At 37.1% G+C, this 20,672-nt stretch overlaps 1 protein-coding gene across 1 annotated transcript; it reads right to left on the reverse strand.

Annotated features, from left to right (window-relative positions):
- Nucleotides 1–5,509: 5,509 nt before the first annotated feature.
- LOC107863150 (ATP-dependent zinc metalloprotease FTSH 11, chloroplastic/mitochondrial) lies at nucleotides 5,510–20,664 on the reverse strand. Its single transcript, XM_016708952.2, has 17 exons — nucleotides 19,674–20,664; nucleotides 18,878–19,031; nucleotides 18,502–18,594; nucleotides 18,141–18,229; nucleotides 17,674–17,797; nucleotides 16,325–16,444; nucleotides 16,167–16,217; nucleotides 15,621–15,682; nucleotides 14,070–14,127; nucleotides 12,879–13,004; nucleotides 12,713–12,793; nucleotides 11,710–11,839; nucleotides 9,480–9,628; nucleotides 8,834–9,115; nucleotides 6,986–7,075; nucleotides 6,805–6,858; nucleotides 5,510–6,008 (listed from the first exon to the last, which is right to left on the reverse strand). The coding sequence occupies exons 1-17, from the start codon at nucleotides 20,207–20,209 to the stop codon at nucleotides 5,847–5,849; spliced, it is 2,361 nt and encodes a 786-aa protein (XP_016564438.1). The 5' UTR covers nucleotides 20,210–20,664; the 3' UTR covers nucleotides 5,510–5,846.
- Nucleotides 20,665–20,672: the final 8 nt, after the last annotated feature.

Consider the following 20,672-nt stretch of genomic DNA (forward strand, 5'->3'; position numbering starts at 1 on the left):
CTCCGAAACACATGTGTGATACTTTTCATGTTTATTAATGAAGAATCTTTCAGAACTTACGTACTTCACCGCTCTCAACCACCACTTACAATTCGGATTAGCACATTTATAGATAAAGATATTGCTTGAATATATCACCTTCTTTATTCTGAAATCTTTTTTCAAGCAAGAAATAAACAAAGTAGTAGATAGTTCTTTCTTGTCCTTGAATGACATTCCATTGAAAAAGCCGGTCTCATCGTCTTGAAGATTGCCAGACTGTGTCGATCGATAAGAACTGTCCACTATATTGGTCGCATCAACGGGCGTAGGTGTTTGATCATCATCTAGAATATCCATGTCTAGATCATCCAACCTATCATCAAAGATGTCTTGTTGTTCTTCTTCTTCTACGTTCTGGTTCTCATTCTCTCTCATCTTTTCAACCACGTACATCCTTAACACCAGCCTGGATAAATCACTAAGATAAGCACACAACTGAACCTAATCAGTTATCTTAAAAGGTAGTACCCTTTGATTTTCAAAGGAGTTGTGCATATAGCTGATGACGAGTTCTTTTGGTTGACAATTCAGTCCACAATAGTTGATTATTAAGTTCACAAAGTCATCATACAAAACATCACTTTAAACTGTCATAGTTATCATCTATAGTATTTCACCCTCCTTCCAATGCCATACATATCGATTGCTCTTCTCGATCCATTGACCATGACAATCCACCACTATTGTTATTGATCCCTCCATTAGTGGTACCTAAATAAAGTCATTTGTTAAAAAAAGTTAATAGTGATTTCATAGTGTCATACATGAATCCCAATAGATGTGTAATCTATTGCAACAGGTAAGTGATCAGTTGTAACAGATTACTTACTTGTTAGGATTCATGTTACGCTCTTGAAGCTGATTTCAACAGATAAGTCATCTGTTGTAACAGGTGAATCATCTGTTGTAATAGATGAAGCGCCTGTTGAGATAGATGTTGCAGTACTAAGGCACCTTTAAAGCTGATTCCAACAGATGAGTGACATATTATAATAGACAATTAACTTGTTGCGACAGATAACTTACCTGTTGCACAGACGACGCGTCTGTTGGAATCGAGGTCAGGTTCTATCGCAAAAGGTTACTAATATGTTGCAACAGATATTTATTGTTTGTTGGAATCGAGTTCAGATTCTGTTGGAACAGGTTACTAATCTGTTGCAACGGATATTTACCCTATTTCAACAGATGACACGTCTGTTGGAATCGAGTTCAGGTTCTATTTCAACAAGTTACTAATCTATTGCAACAGATATTTATCATATTGCACCAGATAACTAATCTGTTGCAACAGATAGGCCATATGTTGCAACAGATGACCCATCTGTTCGATTCATGTTAAGGCACTATAGAACCATAAACATGAATCCAACATATGAGTCTTCCGTTGAAACAGATCTCTCTTTTGTCACAACAGATGATTGATCTGTTTAAACAGATGGCTCTTATATTGCATTCATGTTCGCATGCTATCTATTGTTGAAAAAATAGCACAATAGCAGTTACCCAGTTGACAAATTTAACTAAAAATCATAATTTGACTTACCAAAGTCTCCTATGAAGTAATGCCAAAGTGCAAAGTAATGTACGAAATAAAATTTGACCTAAGAAATTGGTCAAATAGCAACAGTAGCGGTAACAACAACAACAATGGTCAACAAGAAGAAGATAAAGATGATAATGAAGTAGAAGATGATGATAATGAAGCAGAAGATGATGAATAAAGCAACAGCAACAATGAACAACAAAAATCTCTAAGAGAGAAAATAATAATGGATGAGAAGAGAGAGAAACGCACTTTTTTTCCTCTGTTTCCCGTTATATTAGATAAATATTTGGATCAAAGTATAAATTTAAAAACTTGTGGGCTATTCTCAAACTTACCCAATTTTCTTAATCCATAATAAAGTAATTGTCACCTCCACTCAATTATTAAGACTTATGTCACCTACACCTCATTTCCAAACTCTTTTGTCACTTTTAGCTCAAAGCCCCAACTATGAGTTATTTTCTCAGAAAGTCGCTCAACTTTGGTTTTTACTCTAAAAGTCACTCAACTTTAGTTTTTACTCCAAAAGTTACTCTACTATGAATGTCTTACTTACAAAGTCACTCAAACTATTTAATTGATTTTTCTCATTAAAATTTGCTAACATGTAATTTATATTTTAAAAAAAATTAAGAAAAAAAATATTTTAAATAATTAATTTAATGACCCGCCTATATCCAAAATTCATTTAAATGGTTTAAATGAATATCTTTTTTATTTCTTAGAATTTTAATATTACAACTATGTTTCGCAATTTTCTTGTCCAATGATTATACTCTAAAGTACATATATTATATAGTTATACAGATCATAGGGTTGTTCAAAAACTGAACCGACCGATAAACCGAACCGATAAAAATGTTATTGGTTATTGTTATTGGGTTAACGATTTTTTAATGGTTTTATAAAAAAATTACTGGGTTATTGGTTCGGCTCGATTTTTTCTTATTGGGTTATTGGGTAAACAGGTAACCCAATAAGAATATATATATATGACTTATTAGGTATGTCTCTTAATTTCTCTTTAATCTCTACAAATTAACAAACATATTATTTCAATTATACAAACTCTTAATTTCTCCTAACAACATTTAGTTCAAACTTGAAGATTGTTGTAAATTAAAACACATTATGTAGGATTTTTGTTTGCAACTAAGATTCGATTAGTTTTCATGTTAGTTACTATTATTTCTATTTTATGAGTATTTTCTTATCGGTTAAATCAAAAATCGAATCGTTAAGGACTAAAAACCGATAAACCGAAAATCGATAAAAAATATCTTATTGATTTAGTTATTGGTTTAGCATATTTAAAACTCGAAAATCGATAAATCGAACCGGTAATATGTAAAACCGAACCGACCAATGTTACTAAAATCATAATCATTTGATTGTACAATTTTTACTGCTAATTTTACCTCACAGTGTATATATTATATGTTACTAATGTTTAATAACATTTGCTAATGGGTTATATTATATCGCTTTAATTTAAAATTTATAATTTTCCTTTTATCAACTTATTAGGAATAAAGTTTATTGTATTTATTTGATGCATCTATATATTATACAAGTGGTGATACAAAAAATTGCATTATGATTGAAAAATTAATTCCATAAAGAAGTATCACATTGGAAATTAATTAAATCTAATTAGCTAAATGAATATGATTCTGAAAATCTTAAAAAATAATATTAACATTATAAGTGGGTTGATGTAAACAATTTGTAGACGTTTTAAGGTAGACGAGGTTAGACAGGCAGTCCGCAGGATGCGAAGGGGTAGGGCGACGGGGCCGGATGAGATACCGGTGGAGTTTTGGAAGTTCGTTGGAGAGGCTGGTGTAAGGTGGTTGACTGCATTGTTCAATGAAATTTTCAGGACGGCAAAGATGCCCGAGGCGTGGAGGTGGAGTACCATGATCCCCCTCTATAAGAATAAGGGGGACATTCAGTATTGCAATAACTATAGGGGGATTAAGTTACTGAGTCACTCTATGAAGATCTGGGAGAGAGTGGTCGAGATGAGGCTGAGACGGATAGTGTCTATTTCGAAAAACCAGTTCGGATTTATGCCCGGCCTCTCGACGACGGAGGCAATCCACCTGGTACGGAGGTTGGTGGAGCAGTATAGGGAGAGGAAGAAGGATCTGCACATGGTGTTCATCGACCTGGAAAAGGCGTACGACAAAGTCCCCAGGGAAGTGCTTTGGAGATGCTTGGAGGTGAGTGGAGTACCGCAGGCATATATCAGAGTAACTAAGGATATGTATGAGGGAGCGAAAACCCAGGTGAGGACGGCGGGAGGAGACTCAGAGCATTTCACTGTCCTGACAGGATTGCATCAGGGATCTACTCTTAGTCCCTTTTTGTTTGCGTTAGTAATGGATGTGTTGACGCGGCGTATCCAAGGGGAGGTGCCGTGGTGTATGCTTTTTGCAGACGATGTAGTCCTGATAGATGAGACTCGAGGGGGTGTGAATGACAAATTAGAGTTGTGGAGGCAAACTCTGGAGTCTAAAGGGTTCAGGGTGAGCAGAACCAAGAAAGAGTATGTGGAATGTAAGTTTAATGACGTGAGGCGGGAGAATGAGGTAGTAGTGAGGCTAGAAGCACAGGAGGTAGGGAAGAGGGATAAGTTCAAGTATCTCGGGTCCGTGATCCAGAGTAACGGTGAGATTGACGAGGATGTCTCGCACCGTATTGGGGCGGGATGGATGAAGTGGAAACTCGCATCGGGGGTGCTGTGTGATAAGAAGGTGCCGCCCAAGCTTAAAGGCAAATTCTATAGGGTGGTAGTCCGTCCGGCCTTGCTGTATGGAGCGGAGTGTTGGCCAGTTAAGAACTCCCACATCCAAAGAATGAAGGTGGCAGAAATGCGGATGTTGCGCTGGATGTGTGGACTGACCCGAGGGGATAGAGTTCGGAATGAGACTATCCGGGAGAAGGTTGGTGTGACTTCAGTGGAGTGTAAGATGCGGGAAGCATGATTGAGATGGTTCGGACACGTGAAGATGAGGGGCATGGATGCCCCGGTCCGTAGGTGTGAGAGGCTAGCGTTGGATGGTTTTAGACGGGGTAGGGGTAGACCGAAGAAGTACTGGGGTGAGGTGATTAGGCGGGACATGGAACAGTTACAGCTCACCGAGGACATGACCCTAGATAGGAAGGTCTGGAATATGCGAATTACGGCAGAGGATTAGGGCCAGTTCGGGTCGCTAGTGTAGGGAATTAATTGGTGGGGGTGTATTCCTGTTATGATTCCGTATTCAGTGTTTCGTGTTCCGTGTTCCATGTTTATTACGAATCTGTGTGCTTTCCTCTGCTTTATATTCCTGCATTCCTGCTTTACTCTGTTTTATATTCCTTATGGGTGCCGTATCTATGTTATGTCATCTGCTTCTGTGCTGTACTATGTGTTTGTGTGATATCTCGTGACTTGAGCCGGGGGGTCTTTCGGAAACAGCCTTTCTACTTCATCAGAGGTAGAGGTATGGACTGCGTACATCTTACCCCCCCAGACCCCACTAAGTGGGAATACACTGGGTTTGTTGTTGTTGTTGTTGTTAAAATTTCCGAGTGTTAACTATAAAGTAAACATGAGAATATGTAATGATATGGTTCAAATGATTTTTATTTTTTTTAAGAATTTTGGTTTTAAATAAAAATTCATGTTAGCAAATTTTAACTAAAAATAAATTAAATAGGTTTAGTAACCTTGTAAGTAAAATATTCGTAATTAAATGACTTTTAAAGTAAAAATGAAAGTTAAGTGACTTTTTAAGAGAAGAACTCTAAATTGAGTGACTTTTCAGAAAGTTATAAGCTGAGTGAGCATTTGAGTTATTAACTCAAAGTTACATTGTGCAGGTGACATTGCACTGAAAGAAGCAGAATTTTAATAAAAAGATCCGAGTATGGTGTTAAAGTAGGATATCCTTATACCCAGTAAATAGATATACAATTCCCAAGTTTACATGCAAAATTTTGCCCAATACAGGGTATTTAAATTTCAAAAAGGCTGGCAAGGAAAATGAAAAGAAAACCTGAAAGACCTACCGAGGCGTACAACACTAGTGAAGCTACCTGTTTTGTCAATGCCAGGGAATGGAAGTCCTACCAAATATGTTACAACAAAAGAGGGAAAGAAAAATTTTGTGAAGGCCTGTAAATGAAATAATGAAAACTAGTGCTCCGTATATACTGTACATAATAGCCTCCCTCCACCAGCTGAGATGGAAGAGCAAGCCATTACCTAAGCCAATGCGAGTGCTTCTTCGTCCTGAGGCTGCTGCTGCTGCTGTTGTTCAGAGAGCCGTTCTTCAGAGAAAGGGAGAAGAATCCGCCTTATTTCTTCTGAACTCAGCGTTTCATACTCTAGAAGTGCATTTGCCAGTGTGTGCAGAGCCTTCTCATGCTGTCATTAAAAAAAATCACAGATAGGATTGAGCAATAAATTCACGATCAAAACAACAGAATGTAAAGAGGACGTGCGTGTATGTTGGTGGGGGGGTTTGCTACTTTAACACTGTTGTTGCTTTCGTTCTCAAATAAACAAGGCACAACACCAGCCACTAGGGATGCTCTCCATATATCTACAATTCTAATTGCAAAAAATCTCCTAAAGACTAAATTCTTGATTCAATCAACTGTAAATATATTTGGTCATGACTAATAAAAAGTAACTCCTGCAACGTGTCGGGAATTATGTACCAACTTAGAATCGGAAGGTTATAAGGAATTAGCAGTCTGCAGCTTATTCTGAAACTATAGCAACCCGTACTTTGTATAATTTTTCGTTTTACCTATTTCTTTACCGGATGTCTACTTGCTCTATCAAATTCATGCAAAGCAAATTTCTTAAGACATCTCAGAATGTTTTACGTACGCACATAATATTCTAGATAACTTTCAACAAACGAGTCTTAGTCGAATTTTCTTTTTCTGTTTTCTCTTGTAGTGGTGAATTGTTATTCCAGAAGTATGTCAATCACTTGTGGCATCTCAAAATAACAAAAAATGTCTCATTAGTATCATCGAACATTTGACCAACTCTGGTCCCGATCCTGTCTTGTTAGGGTCCCCCCTTAAGAAGTATTTGAACTATGTATCTACTTGGACTTCCAAGGATACTATCAACTACTGAGCGAGAAGACAACTGTAAGGATGGAAGGTAGTATAGTTCTATGATCATTAAGATAAGTAATACAAACCTTCTTTAGGAGGGCCTTTACCCGATCATATGCTTCTCGTAGAAGTTTGACCACCTGTGCATCAGAAGAACAAACTTATAACTTATCAACAAAAAAGAAAAAACTAGATTACTATGAATTAGAATTTTTAATCAGGTCGCTTGTTACGAAAAGTTGTTAAAAAATCAGGCTAAGCAAATACCTCAGCATCTATACGTGATTGCATTTCAGCACTTGGCCGCTCTTTGATGTGAACAGGTCCAATTGCATCACTCATCCCACAGGATGATACCTACAGAAAAAACTGGTGCTGTCACACACTCGTAACAGAAAGCTTCATTCTGACAAATTTAATAACATCATTCACAGTTTAATAAGCGTGGCCGACCCAGGAATTTGGTGAAGTGTATGCAAATTTTCTTCACAATTATATTAAGGGTGTGCAAAATTAAATATACACTCATAATAGCAAACATTTGATCTCTGTACACCACATAATTTTCCGCCGAAGGGTGTGCACCGGACCACCCTTAGCCTAAGCTGGCTCCACCATATAAATTTAGTCTGCATACATTCTACCGTACATTCTACTGTTTCCCCAGACCCCACACTTTGTGGGACTACACTGGGTATGATGTTGTTGTTGTTGTTGTTGTTGTAGTCATAGCTTAATAAATAAATTACACAGACAAAGAATGAAGAACCGGCTCTTTTTACTCTTCCTAAGAGGCAGGTCTGGCGAGAAACCCTCTCATGGCAGCTTTTACCTGTGGGGAAGCTGCGTCTCATGTGGGTAAAACCTTAATTGTTTGCAACCTATGTCTAGACCCAAAAACTCTCACAACATAGACATCAGGAGGCTATGTTTGCTTTCTTTTCAAATTAACACCATGTTGGGTTATGCTTAGGCTATAGGTATGTTAATTTTACTTATCAATATAGTAGTAGATGGAGGAAAAGGAACTAAATGTGATCCTATTTTCTAGGTACTTTGGGTTGAGAGAAACTGGAGGACGGTCTAACAACAACAACAACATACCCAGTAAAATCCCACAAGTGAGGTTTGGGGAGGATAAATGTATGCAGACTTTACAACTACCTCGGGGAGGTAGAGAGGTTGTTTCCGAAAGAGTAAAGACCCTCGGCTCAAGTGCATAACCTTGAGTCGCACAGATTTAGTTTATATTTCTGATCATTTGAGTTTCACATGGTCAATCTTTTCTTCCCAAAAATGGAATTAGCACTACCCCGATAATCACTTTTTCCAACACATAAAGTCTCCCAGATAATGTTGATGAAAAACAAGAAATTCTGGGATAGCAAATTCTGACACAACAAATTCTGGCATATAAATGCAGCTAAAAGCCAAATCAGCAACTTAAATGAGATCATGCAGCCAGTAAGAATATCATATTTTAGTCTACATGCATAAGTTGAAATATATAGGCATGTAATTGTTGATAAGCGAAAAATAAACAGGGAAACAACTCCTTCTCATAGCTAATAATTGTAATACATGATGATCAATATACTTTTAAACCGTTAAAGGTGACTGAAAAATAATTTTTGTTTAGTGAGCTAAAGTGATACCAACCCACCTGTCAAGACATACTTCAGAAGAAAATATAGACAAAAGGAAAAAGAATTGAAGTGATTTGGATAAACACATCTACAGCAGCTGTCTAGTAACTGTTTTCTGGATTTGTTCCAGCAGTTAGTCGAGCAGTTATTATTCCTTTGTAGTTTATGGTCTACGAATACGTAATTACAATTAGTTATTCAGGTATGTAGTTCAGAATCAAAACTACTATGTTCTGGAGTCTTGTCCTCTCCATACAGACAAGTAGACAACTTTATTGGTGTAATTGTGTTTTAGATTATTGCACAAACTATTGCCAGTAAAATTATCTTCTTTGTTCTATTTCTACAGTTCTTTACTTCTGGTTACTATCATAGAGAAACAACAAGGGAAGACGGAAGAAGTATTTTTATTGCGTATATTGGCCATTTCTTTCACTATAATAGATGTTACTATGTAGCAAAATTGTACCATGTATTGAGCAAGTTCTGTAGCTGTGTTAAGGTCGCTACTAGCCCCAGTAGTTACATTGTCTGGGCCAAAGACCAGCTCCTCAGCTACTCTTCCTCCCATACAAACATCAAGCCGTGCTAACAACTGTTTTCTGCTGATTGATGTCTCATCATTTGAAGGAAGCTGTGTAACCATTCCCAAAGCAGACCCCCGCGGCAGGATCGTAGCTTTATGTATAGGATGTGCGCCTTCAGTATTCAAGGCAACAATTGCATGGCCACTCTCATGATATGCAGTTAGCTGAAAAAGACAGATATTTACCATTATGGTGATAGTATGTCTGGATATTGTAACATGTCCACCACAGAACAAGGACAGGAAAAACAAGGGCGTTTGTCCAATATGAAAACATTCAGAGAGTCCTTTTATTAACTATAAAAGAGGTAAACCTAGATTCTGCACAGCATTCACAAAATATATAACTTGATGTTGAGGCCCAATAAGTTTTTGTATTCTAAAGAATCTTGCCTGTTCATAAACATGTAAAATCAAACATGTATATAGATTACCTTAAGCCAATACCTGATGTCAAATCAACTCAAACTTACAAGAGCAAGTTACAGGATACAAACATGAACATATTTTTCATAGTAGAACCGAATACCTTCTTTGAGTCTTCTGAAAGGAACATGGTTTTGCGTTCTGTTCCCATTATTATTCTATCTTTTGCAAACTCCAACTGTGATGCATTTAGCTTCTCAGCACCTTCAACAGCAGCCTTAATGGCAGCAATATTTACCAGGTTTGCCAAATCTGTTCCAAACAGAAACGATTAATAATATATTCATGCCACCAATTGAGAAAAGAGCCAGGTTATGATCACTCACATCAACAGTTCCTAAAAAATGTGTTAGAATGTAAGTTTAGTATTTAGATGTCGTGTTACAAGAGTCATGTCATTAGTTAAATAATGTCCCACATGGAACAAATATCATATGAGTCTTGGATTTGACACCTATAATAGGGTTTCTTGTATGTCATTATATCAGGTATTCAGTATTTCTGTCTTTTGATTTTCACATGATATCAGAATCAAACTTTGGTAAGCTCATTCTCACAATTGCTTTTGGTTTAACTTTCCTATCATTCTTACGGCTCTTTCTCTAAAATCTGCATTGAGCCATTAACTCAGCTCCAAACCCACTCTTTAGCCTATCGAATCTACTACTTATGTTAACTCCAGGCCTACTCCTCAGCTTGGTTAGTCTACTCTCTCTCTTTTCTTTTATCTACTTCAGCCATGCCCTTGTGGAGCCACTTCATCTTCTACCCAACAAAGGCAAATAATAAAAGCTAAAGAAGGCAAAATAATCATTTATCCACGTGCAATTTCAAGAATTGAGTTAACACATGATGAAGGTAGTTAAAATATATATCAGTCCCACAATGGTTGCCAAAGGGATTCCAAAGGACTTATAATGGTTCTTATCTACTCCACCCATTGCATTAAGATTTTGGTGTGAATTTTCATATTCTTTCATGTGGTATCTTGGCCAAACTTTGTCAAGCCCGTTTCTCTCTACCTAATATTTTCTCAATAGGAGTTCTCCCTCTCAATATAGCCATAAACCCCTAATTTTGCTACAGGCTCACTCCTCACTCTGCAATGCCGCTTTCTATCTCTATTTACTACAAATCTCTCTCTCCCCACACACATTAGGCCAAGTCTTCAGTCCGTTGAGTCTACTCTATGTCTACCTAAACTCCAAGCTCACTCTTCAGCTTGCTGAGCTTATCTCTACTTCCCCGTCTACTTTTCGATCTTTTCCCACAAAAGAAATTTCAATTTCTAAATCCAAATCCTAGAATAGGTTTACACACGAGAGTATTCGAGAATACATTTATCCTTTTTCAATTCAAACTTGTCCCTCGTAGTTATGCAAGAGTTTCCAAAGAGATTTATAATGGTCCTGGACTACTCCATCCATAGCCTCAATGTTTTAAGTTGAATGCTCATATTCTTTCACAAAACAAATATGAAGGCTCGCTTTTTCACTTAGGCAGTGGGCAAGTGATAAATTGTTAACCTCACTCCTTACCACCCAGCCCAACCCCCATCAAAGCCCTCTCTGTTTTTAACGATTCAACTTTTATTAACTTTACTTTTTATCTGGCGACTCAATTGATACTATGATAAATAAAAGAAATTGTTATCAAAAATCAAAATTATAATCCCATCTTACCCCAAAAAGTAAACAAACTAACAGCAACATTCACTTCAGTAACAAATATTCACTTCAGTCAAATGCCCAATCCCAATATTATAATCCACCCAAATCCCTAGGAACATGACAATTAATAACAATGAAATGATGTATCAATAACACCACTATCCCATCTGTCAGTAACAGTCACATGATGTATCTAAGCTAGGAGAAAACTCCAACATTAACCAAATGTAAATTGTCAAAAGAAGTTCATAAAACGATGCTAGCGCAAGGGAAGGACTATGCACAAAATAATGGACACGAGTACAATTGGTTCCAAATGTAATCTAGTCCAGTGATCTCTCAAAATAGTTATAAATTAGGCTCTTATTCATGTATATTGGCCCATGAACTTGCATAATATTTACTTTTTTGCATCCCACATCCATTAGCTTTGCTTTCACACTTCCAGAGTTATTTTGATACAACCAACTTCCCAAACTCAATCTTCTTTTCCAACTATTTACGAAGTGATAGATATAATCCACGTAATGAGGATCATCGATTTCAATCTTGCAGAAGGTAATACACCATCTCAGTAGACATCAATTTTAGGATAAGAAGATTCATAATATATGGAAAACTCAAAAGGAAATGAACATCAAATAAAATGAGAATTGCACGTGCCTGCTCCATTGAATCCTGGTGTTCCACGAGCAATCGCATTCACATTGACATCATCACTGACTGGTTTGTCTTGCAAATAAAGCTCTAAGATCTCTTGACGACCCCGTACATCTGGGTTGGGAACCACAATCTAGAAAAAGTTGTTTCGATGTTAACAGCCTGATGATAAATACAATTAAATATTCCTCAAAGTCAATCACTTATAATGTGTTTTCAAAAGGATCAGGAAAGGAAGTCGTTCGACAAAATTCGGACTTTGACATCTCAGAACAAAAAAATGTATAAACTCTAAATTAAGTATATACTGTACAATTTCACAACCAAAAATGCTCCCTGAGATTTGCTCTTGTTCCAATTTCCAAATGTAATTTCTGGGCTTGTTAATGGACACCCAAACTTAAGGCATAGCTTTATTGGCGTAAAAAGTTATGTGAATTTGAAAAATTTAAACCAGCATGTTACAATTATTGTTTTGGACAAACTTTTTTTTACTGCTTCAGTTTTTTTGAATAAACCCTAGCTAATAGTTCTGTTAGCTAGCTATTCTTATTTTGTAGTAGTAATTAGTTGGTTGAAGATATAATACTATGGAGATATTCTAGGCTAGGATTATGATCATTTCTTTATTGATTTTTGTTACTGCAAGTATTATAAAATGCAAAGCTAAATAAAATAGTTCCCGTTAACTGCACAGCCAGTATATTTCTCTTAGCTTCCTCTGTTTATTCTTTAAGTTTCTTTTATTAAAACTCAACACGGTAGGATAGCGTCTCACAACTCTCCTGTAGATAAATTCATCATAAGTAACCGGTATACTTGTTACCGAAAAAAAACTCTCCGATTTGTGCCATCAAAATAGTTGTGTTAATCAGATTGGAGAAAAACACTTTTTTCAAGGATTGAGAGAACTACTTCAGTGCCCAAATTTATGCCTAGAAAACCCCACAAATGTATGGAAGTAGAAAAGCAGCCGAACGGGATGGAAAAGCCCCAACACACTTACATGCCTATCAAATCTACCCGGCCTTGTCAAGGCAGGATCAAGAATATCGGGCAAGTTGGTCGCAGCCATCAATATTATTCCCTGTATAATGAGTCAAAAGTACACTTCAGTTTCAAATTCAAGTGAGGTATTCATGATTTAGATACTTTAACGTCAAGACATTTACCTCATTTTGCTCAAAACCATCCATCTCAACAAGTAACTGATGCAATGTTTTCTTAGTATGGCCTTCCCACTGCTTTCGAGTTGATCCAACAGCATCAATTTCATCAATAAATATGATGCATGGAGCCTAAAAGGGAATCAAACACATGAAAATTAGAAAGCAGTTCCAGGAACTGATTGAGTTCCTTCAGAAAAGGGAAACAGACATCAAATCCTTTCCTTTTTCGAGTACAAGTACAAGGAGAAGACAAAGAAAATTATCTCACATAATAGATACAGTAACATGAAGCAGAAAGGGGACTTCCAACTTCCCATTAGGTTTTCACAATTATACCAAAACTGGGCGTTCTTTTTATTTTGCATTTCAGACGGAAATAGCAAGTTTAACGACAACAAAAGTCAAGGCAGATGCTAGGCATCATTCCACTTGTCAAGCTTAGTTAATTTTACGCAAACAAGAAAGTTATTTTCCCTGTACAGCAAGGTCTAATATTGAAATAGGAGTTACCCCACAACCTCCTCTCTAATTAGTTGAAATCGTTTGTTCACTCCAAACTCTTGGATTAAGAAAGGTGAAAAGTCCTTTTGCCCGTTGATGAAGGCACATTGTTATATGGACAGCTCAAATTGGAAGTACGTCTAAATGATGACAGAGGGTAGTATTAAAGTGACTGCAGCTTCATAAATCTGAAGGGAGACTCTCATAACCAATTATGAGTGATCTCCACCCAGTTCTGGTACTATGTAACTCGAACAAAAGTTTATTTCAGTGTTAAGGAATGAATGTAGTCACATACATTCATTATAGGGACCAATAACAGATCTACAGGATTCTATGTACATGTATATATGCTTGCTAGTTCATGGAATAAACTTTTTTTTTTTTTTTTTTGGAAAATGATAAGGAAAAACATTAATTTTTCTCCCATACCTTCGGTTTACAGAGAGATTAATATAGGGCCATGCATACTTTATGATAAATGCAAGACTGATCTCTATGCACACCAAGAACATATTGCTTCACAACTGAACCACTTAAGTTAAAGTGAGGTTTTCAAGCATAGCTAAGCATTAACTGGAACTTTGCTGTCCAGTGTTTACCTGGTACATTTCACATAATTTTGCTCTGATATGTAAGCAACTTTCCTTATAAACCACAATAAGTAAGTGATGTATGTATAATCAATCAAACCTTCTTCTTAGCAGCTTGAAACAAAGATCTCACACGCCGAGCACCAACTCCCACAAACCTAAAAGAATGTAAAATTTTCACAGCCAAGTTAATTAGGTCGTTACGTAACCAAGCGTAAGATCTTTAAAGTAACGATAGTTTGCCAAAAATCAATAAGAAACAAAATAAACACGTGTGCATAAAAACAAGACAGTAGGTTCTTAGAAGGATGGACTTCCATCGAAAAATCAGGTTGCAAGTGACTATCCCACAGAACACAGTCATCAATTTCTCTGACCATGGAAGAACATATAGTAAGTTAAAGCCTCCAAACAATGTTGCTTGCTTCAGTTGGCTGTAGCAGCTGAAGCATGCTTGACGCAGCTAATTTACTGCATGCTCAGTTGTCCCTGATACCCCTTATGTGAAAAGAATTTTGCAGATGTTAATCACCTATTTTTGCATTGCAACTTCACAGTAGACTCTGGTACAGTTCTGCCCTTCTTGTAAGTAAAGTGGGCCGTGCCAAAGTTAACCATGGAGCTGTTAGAATGCTGGATCAGGAGCAGACTTGACAAGGAAACTTTTTTGCTGTAAATACTTGACAAGGAAACTAAAGCTGCCTGAGCACCATTCCCTCATGCATTTTGTAGGAAACTTGGAAGGAAAGAATTCACAAATTTTTAGGGAAAAGCTGCAGTATCTTTAGAAAATGGTAACATGCATGAAGTGGAAACTTTTCAGGACTTACTTTTTTTTTCTAAAGCTGGTAACGTTTATATCTAAATCAGCACTTAGATAGTACTGAAAACCCACTTTTCAGGACTTCCTCAACTTCACAAGTATGTAGATTTGGACAGACTTTGCTAACTGTAATTATGTAAAAACACTTGGGGGTCGTTTGGTACACTCCATTTGATAAGTAAGGATATCCCATGAGGTGGGATATCCCATGGGATTATTTTATCCCCCTCCCCATGGGATTAATCCCACCATTTTAGTACAAATGGTGGGGTAAAATAGTCCCAGGATTAAGCAATACGCACCTTATACCAAACATGGAATAAAGTTAATTCCAAACTTTATCCCGGGATTATTTTTCTTATCCCTTCTACCAAACAACCCCTTAGTACCATCTTAGAGCTGAAATAGATCAATAAAATCCTACTTGTCAGGTGTCCAGGAAAAAAATCTGCCCTACTATTGCTATTGAGGCCTACATTATCCAAATTTAGACACCTTGACAAGCATAGGCTTGTGCAACATTACCAATCCTCTCTTCCCAGTTAACAGCTAACATGACAAAGCTTGAGATCGATGAGAGATCATTCAATTCCCTATATGAGGAAGCAAAATACTGCAGATGTGTACATATAATGGACAAAAACGGAGTGAGGTAATTCTCTAAGCACCAAGTGACTTGCTATTATTGAGAAGAAACTGAGAGGTAATTCTCTGAGCTTCTCCTAGAAAGTCAGAGGAGACCACAAATCATAATTTTCTCACATATTGGATACAAGCATGACCTGGACATGAGGTAGAGAAAGTAATAGGAGAAAGTAGTCGACATACATTTCTTCAAATTCAGAGCCTGCCTTATAAAAGAAAGGCACCCCTGCTTCTCCAGCAATAGCCTTCAAATCAAGATAATTAAGCAGGATTAGCATAAATACATATGCTTATGCTAACATATACGAATAAGAAAGCACAAGGCCATTTTCTGAATGCAGGAAGAATGCATAATAAAAGAACTTTGCCCAACGAAGAGAACAAGATAATAGAAGAGAAATCTTTAACTAAGTAAAAAAGGAGCAACGCTGACACTTATGAAATTATTCAAGAACAGAAGAAATAACAAATTTTCAATTGTTTTTCTATATCAAAAGAAAAAGGAATACCAAATCTTACATCACCAAAAAAATTTAGGAAAAGTAAAGAGAGAAGAAATACTCGATTAGAAGACTCACAACTCACAACTAACAAGGAGAAATTTCATCTGAATTTGATTATAGTTGGAAGTGCGCAATGCATCTGGAGATATAACAAAGAGCACTGGTATCCTACACATGGAAATCCAATGTGGACAACTACTTCAGTGTAAAATGTAATCCAGCTTACCTTGGCGAGGAGAGTTTTTCCTGTTCCAGGTGCTCCAGTCAAAAGAATTCCCTAAAAACAAGAAAATCATTCAGTCAGGAAAAGGATAGGGGTACTTACATAAAAGGAAGAACACTGACAATTAAAACCCTGGATAAACGAGCATAACAAGCACAAACCTTCGGCAACTTCCCTCCAAGCCGTGTGAACTTAGAAGGATTTTTTAGGTACTCAACAACCTCCTCAAGCTCTTGCTTAGCATCATCACAACCTTTGACATCCTTAAACGTTTTGACATTCTGCAGCCAAAAGAAAAACAGATTAAAATAACTGCTGCAAGATCCACAAACAAGAGAAGTCATACTTTTCCTAATCACTATTAGACTATCCATGGAAGAAAAAATGCAAACTATAGTATTGACTAGCACTAGAGCATAAGTGTGGTTGTTCAAGTCCATCCATCATCTTTCTCAAGCACCAACATGTTAATCTAAAGTTGAACTGCGTAAAAATCACAAAACGAGGACTATTAGTATTTGTCTATCAAGAAAACATTCAAATCGGTGAGCCTCAAGGATAAGAAGCATCATTTCTACAGGGTTGGATCTTGATACACAAAGAGAGAACGGTGTACGACTTTTAGAAGTTGTTATTAGTTCATGTGAGCTGATACTCAAAGAGTTACTCCTGAACAGCTGGAAGATTAAGAGAAAACCAAGCAACAAAGACCTATGATGCATCAATATTTATATTTATAAAATATAAAATTGATATGGAAGTACGTTACATAGGAATAGCATGGGATAATAGAGACACTTGAGGCTGTTCCTACTTCCCCTTTCCAGTTTAGTCTCTATTATTCACTGGTGGATGTATGATAACGCAAGAACAAAGAAAATTACAAATGAGACGCCTGAATCCTCCAAATTTTGTGACTCCTAAATTTCTGAATGGAATTCCCAGCAGTGCTATCAAAAGCGAAAAGCGCAAAAAAGCTCTAATGTATGTTGGGGCTAAAAGCGCAAAACGCAAGTAAAAGTGTGGACTTCAATGAAAAAAGGCACAAAGAGAGAAAAAGTACCAAATATTTATGTTTAGTCAAAGACTAATAATTATAAGCATGAATGACAAATATATGAACAAAGAAATTGGAAAACAATTATGACAAAGTGAAATATCATTTGTTTAGTGTCGCCTCTTCAAAAGAGACTCAATCATTGGCAAGGAAAAGTATGCCTTAGCTTGAAGACGACAGTGAAGTGCACATTAAGTGAGGGGAAGCGCTAAACACGTTTTGAGCCTCGCTTCAGGGCTTAAACGCGCTTTGATAACACTGATTCCTAGGAACATTGCTCCTTTTTTTAATGCGAAAACGAGGAAGACAAACAAACTAGATATTTCATACTATGACAAGAATTAAGAAGGAAAATAGAATAAAGTTAGGTTCCAGATTCTTTAATTCACATTGCACATCATGAGATTGGTGCAGAAGACACCTTCATGTAATATCTCCAGAAAGAAAACAAACCTTCTCTGGCGTTACTTCTTTATTCAACTCTTTCGGGGCATAGGAGGAGCTTGAACCAACACCTGAAGCTCCTATCCCACCTAAGCCGCCAATATATTTCTGAAGTGCAGCAGCCCCCATTATCCTGACAAAATGAATGTGTTCTTTTCTTAGTAAAATAAAGAAGGATAAGAGTAAATTACTGCCAACTAAAGACGGGAGAAGTTACCTAAAACAAGGAAAGAGAGTGAAAACTAAGATAACGATAGAAACAAATCAGTTAATATGCTAACTATCACAGTAGCAATCACATAAAATAACCACTGCACCACCTCCCATCCCCCACCCCCACCCCACCCAACCCCACTCCTCCCTGCCACAAACAAACACCCAGAAAATATAAAGAAAAGTGCAAGACTATATCTAGAGAAATTACTAGGCCTCAGTTTTGTACATGCAGAACAGTAAATTCAAGAAGATTAACTTACCAGACCAAGCCAACGGCAATAGTGAATATGATAGTTGAGAGAAACTCTTGTGCAAAACGTGATGATCTGTTTGAAACTTTAGGATCAACCTACAAGCGAGAATACGAATCCTGGGTAAACAACGACATGCATGCACAAAAGCATGACACAACAAATGGACAAAGCAATTATTAGCAGAGTCAATCGAAGCACCAATAGCCATGGTCTCATGTTTTTAACTGTTAGTGACACTAGTTTTAGATATGATGCTTAAGATGAACATTAGACTCATTGTGATAGTGACACTAGTTTTAGATATGATGCTTAAGATGAACATTAGACTCATTGTGTCAACAAAACTGCAGGGCTGATAGTATCTTACCATCACAACATGTAATGGCTGCTTCTCGGAAATGCCAGGATTGAGAAAGGGTTCATCCATGTCCCCTGATGCCCGTTGCTTCAACTCTTGCAACTATATTTTGATTCCATTAATAATCAAAAATGAATGCCAAATCAAGAGAAAAGTGCAGTACAAATTACAGGAGTAAACAGGACATCCAGTGTTCAGAATGATTTCCTTCACTCCAGAAAATAGAAGCACTTAGAGTTTGGAGATAGAAGGAATTAAGACTGATTGGGACAATCAGGAACCCGGAACATTCATTATTTAGTGTCAAACATTAAAATGGTTTGTTACCTACAGGTGGCATTGCCAATAGACACAAAATGGAAGGTATTACATGATCAACAATTACCAGTGAAGGAAGACTTGAAGGCTTTCCAGATTGCTCATCAGGTAGATACTCAGCAATAGCATTTGTAGCCACAAGAGCTCGCATATATTCTGCAACTCCTCTACTGTCTACCGCGTGAGCTCTCTGCTCAAAGCGCCGAATGACAGACTCAGGGCTAAGGTTAAGAAGATAAAGAGAACAGTGAATACTCTCTAAAAATAAATTCGTGTAGGTAAGGTAACTCATAGACAAACATTAAAAAATGAAACAAAAGTAACCCGAAGTGATCAGGTGAAAGACTCCAAAACAGTAATTCACAGGAACTGACAGGCTGCATTCTTGTTTAGCTAGGCACCTCAAACATGGTTCTCCTAGTTTGATTAAAATAGCAAGAGTTGAAAATAGACAGACTAATCAAAAGCATCCATGAGGACAATGACCACATTAAACAGCTTTATATTTTTCTGCACAGGACTCCCTCCGTTCACTTTTACTTGTCATGTTTCGCTTCGCAGTAGTCAATTTGACTAATTTTCAGAGCTAAATTGAATTAGATTAATCCAATATTTTAAATTTTAGATATTAAATTACTATAAGTTCGAATCCTTCTTGTATAAATATGGTGAAAATACACATTCGGTCAAAGTTCATGCAGTTTGACTTTCTAGAAGCGAAACATGACAAGTAAAAGTGAACGAAAGGAGTATTATCGTAGTTGAAAGACGAGCAAAGACTGCGAAAACATAGTATCCTTGTCATTCCACCTCCCCTAGAGAATTCCATACATGAGAGAAGTAAGATAAAGACTAAAATTTACCTGTGCTTGTTGAGTTCAGCAAGCAAAGCGCTTTGCAAAGCAGCATCCTTTGGATTCGCATCAGCTTCCGCCATCAATCTTTCCAAACGCTTCTCTTGCTGCCAAAACGGCCACCAGCTAAACCAATCAGACAACAAAACATTCTCAAACCCTTTTTTCACCTTCGCAAATAAACCCATTAAGAAAACCACTATAGGCAGCTTCTTCTTCAGGTCCTCATTCTCCACAGATGATTCCACGTGACCCAGTTCATTTTCAGTAGTAGCACTACTCACTGCTGCTACTCCACCATTGGAGTCAACGGAACTCGTATCGAAAACGGAGGGTTCATTGAATTTATGAGGTTCATTGTCATTATTATTGGATACGGCGGCGAAATCAGGATTCAATGTACAATGAAGGCGTAAGTTGTGGCGGCAAAAACGAGTAGATGATGCAGTTGTGGATAAACAACGGACATGATTGTAGGAGGAACAAGAAAAATGGAAGAGAGAAGGTAAAGGCTTGAAGATAAGAGAAGCTTGAAGAGTGCTCATGGCTTTTTTCACCTCCCCTTTGGATTAGATGTTTAGGGTTTAAAGAAGAAGAAGAAGAAGAAGAGATACTTTGCCTTGAACACAATCCAAGATTCTTTACTTGCAAAAGAGAGGATTTTTATTGGCTTTGTGGCTTCTTGTAGAGTAACAACACCACACTTCTCCTCTCTCCCTTTGTTGTGAATTAGAGAGTTGAAGGGATTGGGTTACTTTCTTTCTTGGGATTATAGAGCAAACAAGAAAACCTTATCTATACTCAAATTGGCGCTCTTCTTCTTGTGGCCTCTATAATTTCACTTATTTTCTTTGAAAAAGATAGGACGTACACTTTTGAGATTTTCAGTATGGCAACTGAAAATTGGTCATTTTCATATCCCAACGGCCAAGCCCCTGTTTTTAAGGAGCAAAGTTTTAGTTTTTTCTCATCTTATATCTTTCTGGATTACAATGTATTAAACCCGAT

Source organism: Capsicum annuum, chromosome 3 (assembly GCF_002878395.1).
Source record: "Capsicum annuum cultivar UCD-10X-F1 chromosome 3, UCD10Xv1.1, whole genome shotgun sequence".
NCBI lineage: Eukaryota > Viridiplantae > Streptophyta > Magnoliopsida > Solanales > Solanaceae > Capsicum > Capsicum annuum.

Coding starts and splice junctions, on each gene's coding strand:
- LOC107863150 (XM_016708952.2), bottom strand. CDS start 20,209: ATGAGCACTCTTCAAGCTTCTCTTATCTTCAAGCCTTTACCTTCTCTC. Junction 9,629..11,709: donor ACCAGGATTCAATGGAGCAG/GCACGTGCAATT, acceptor TGTTTGGAACAG/ATTTGGCAAACCTGGTAAAT. Junction 6,859..6,985: donor AATCACGTATAGATGCTGAG/GTATTTGCTTAG, acceptor TCTGATGCACAG/GTGGTCAAACTTCTACGAGA.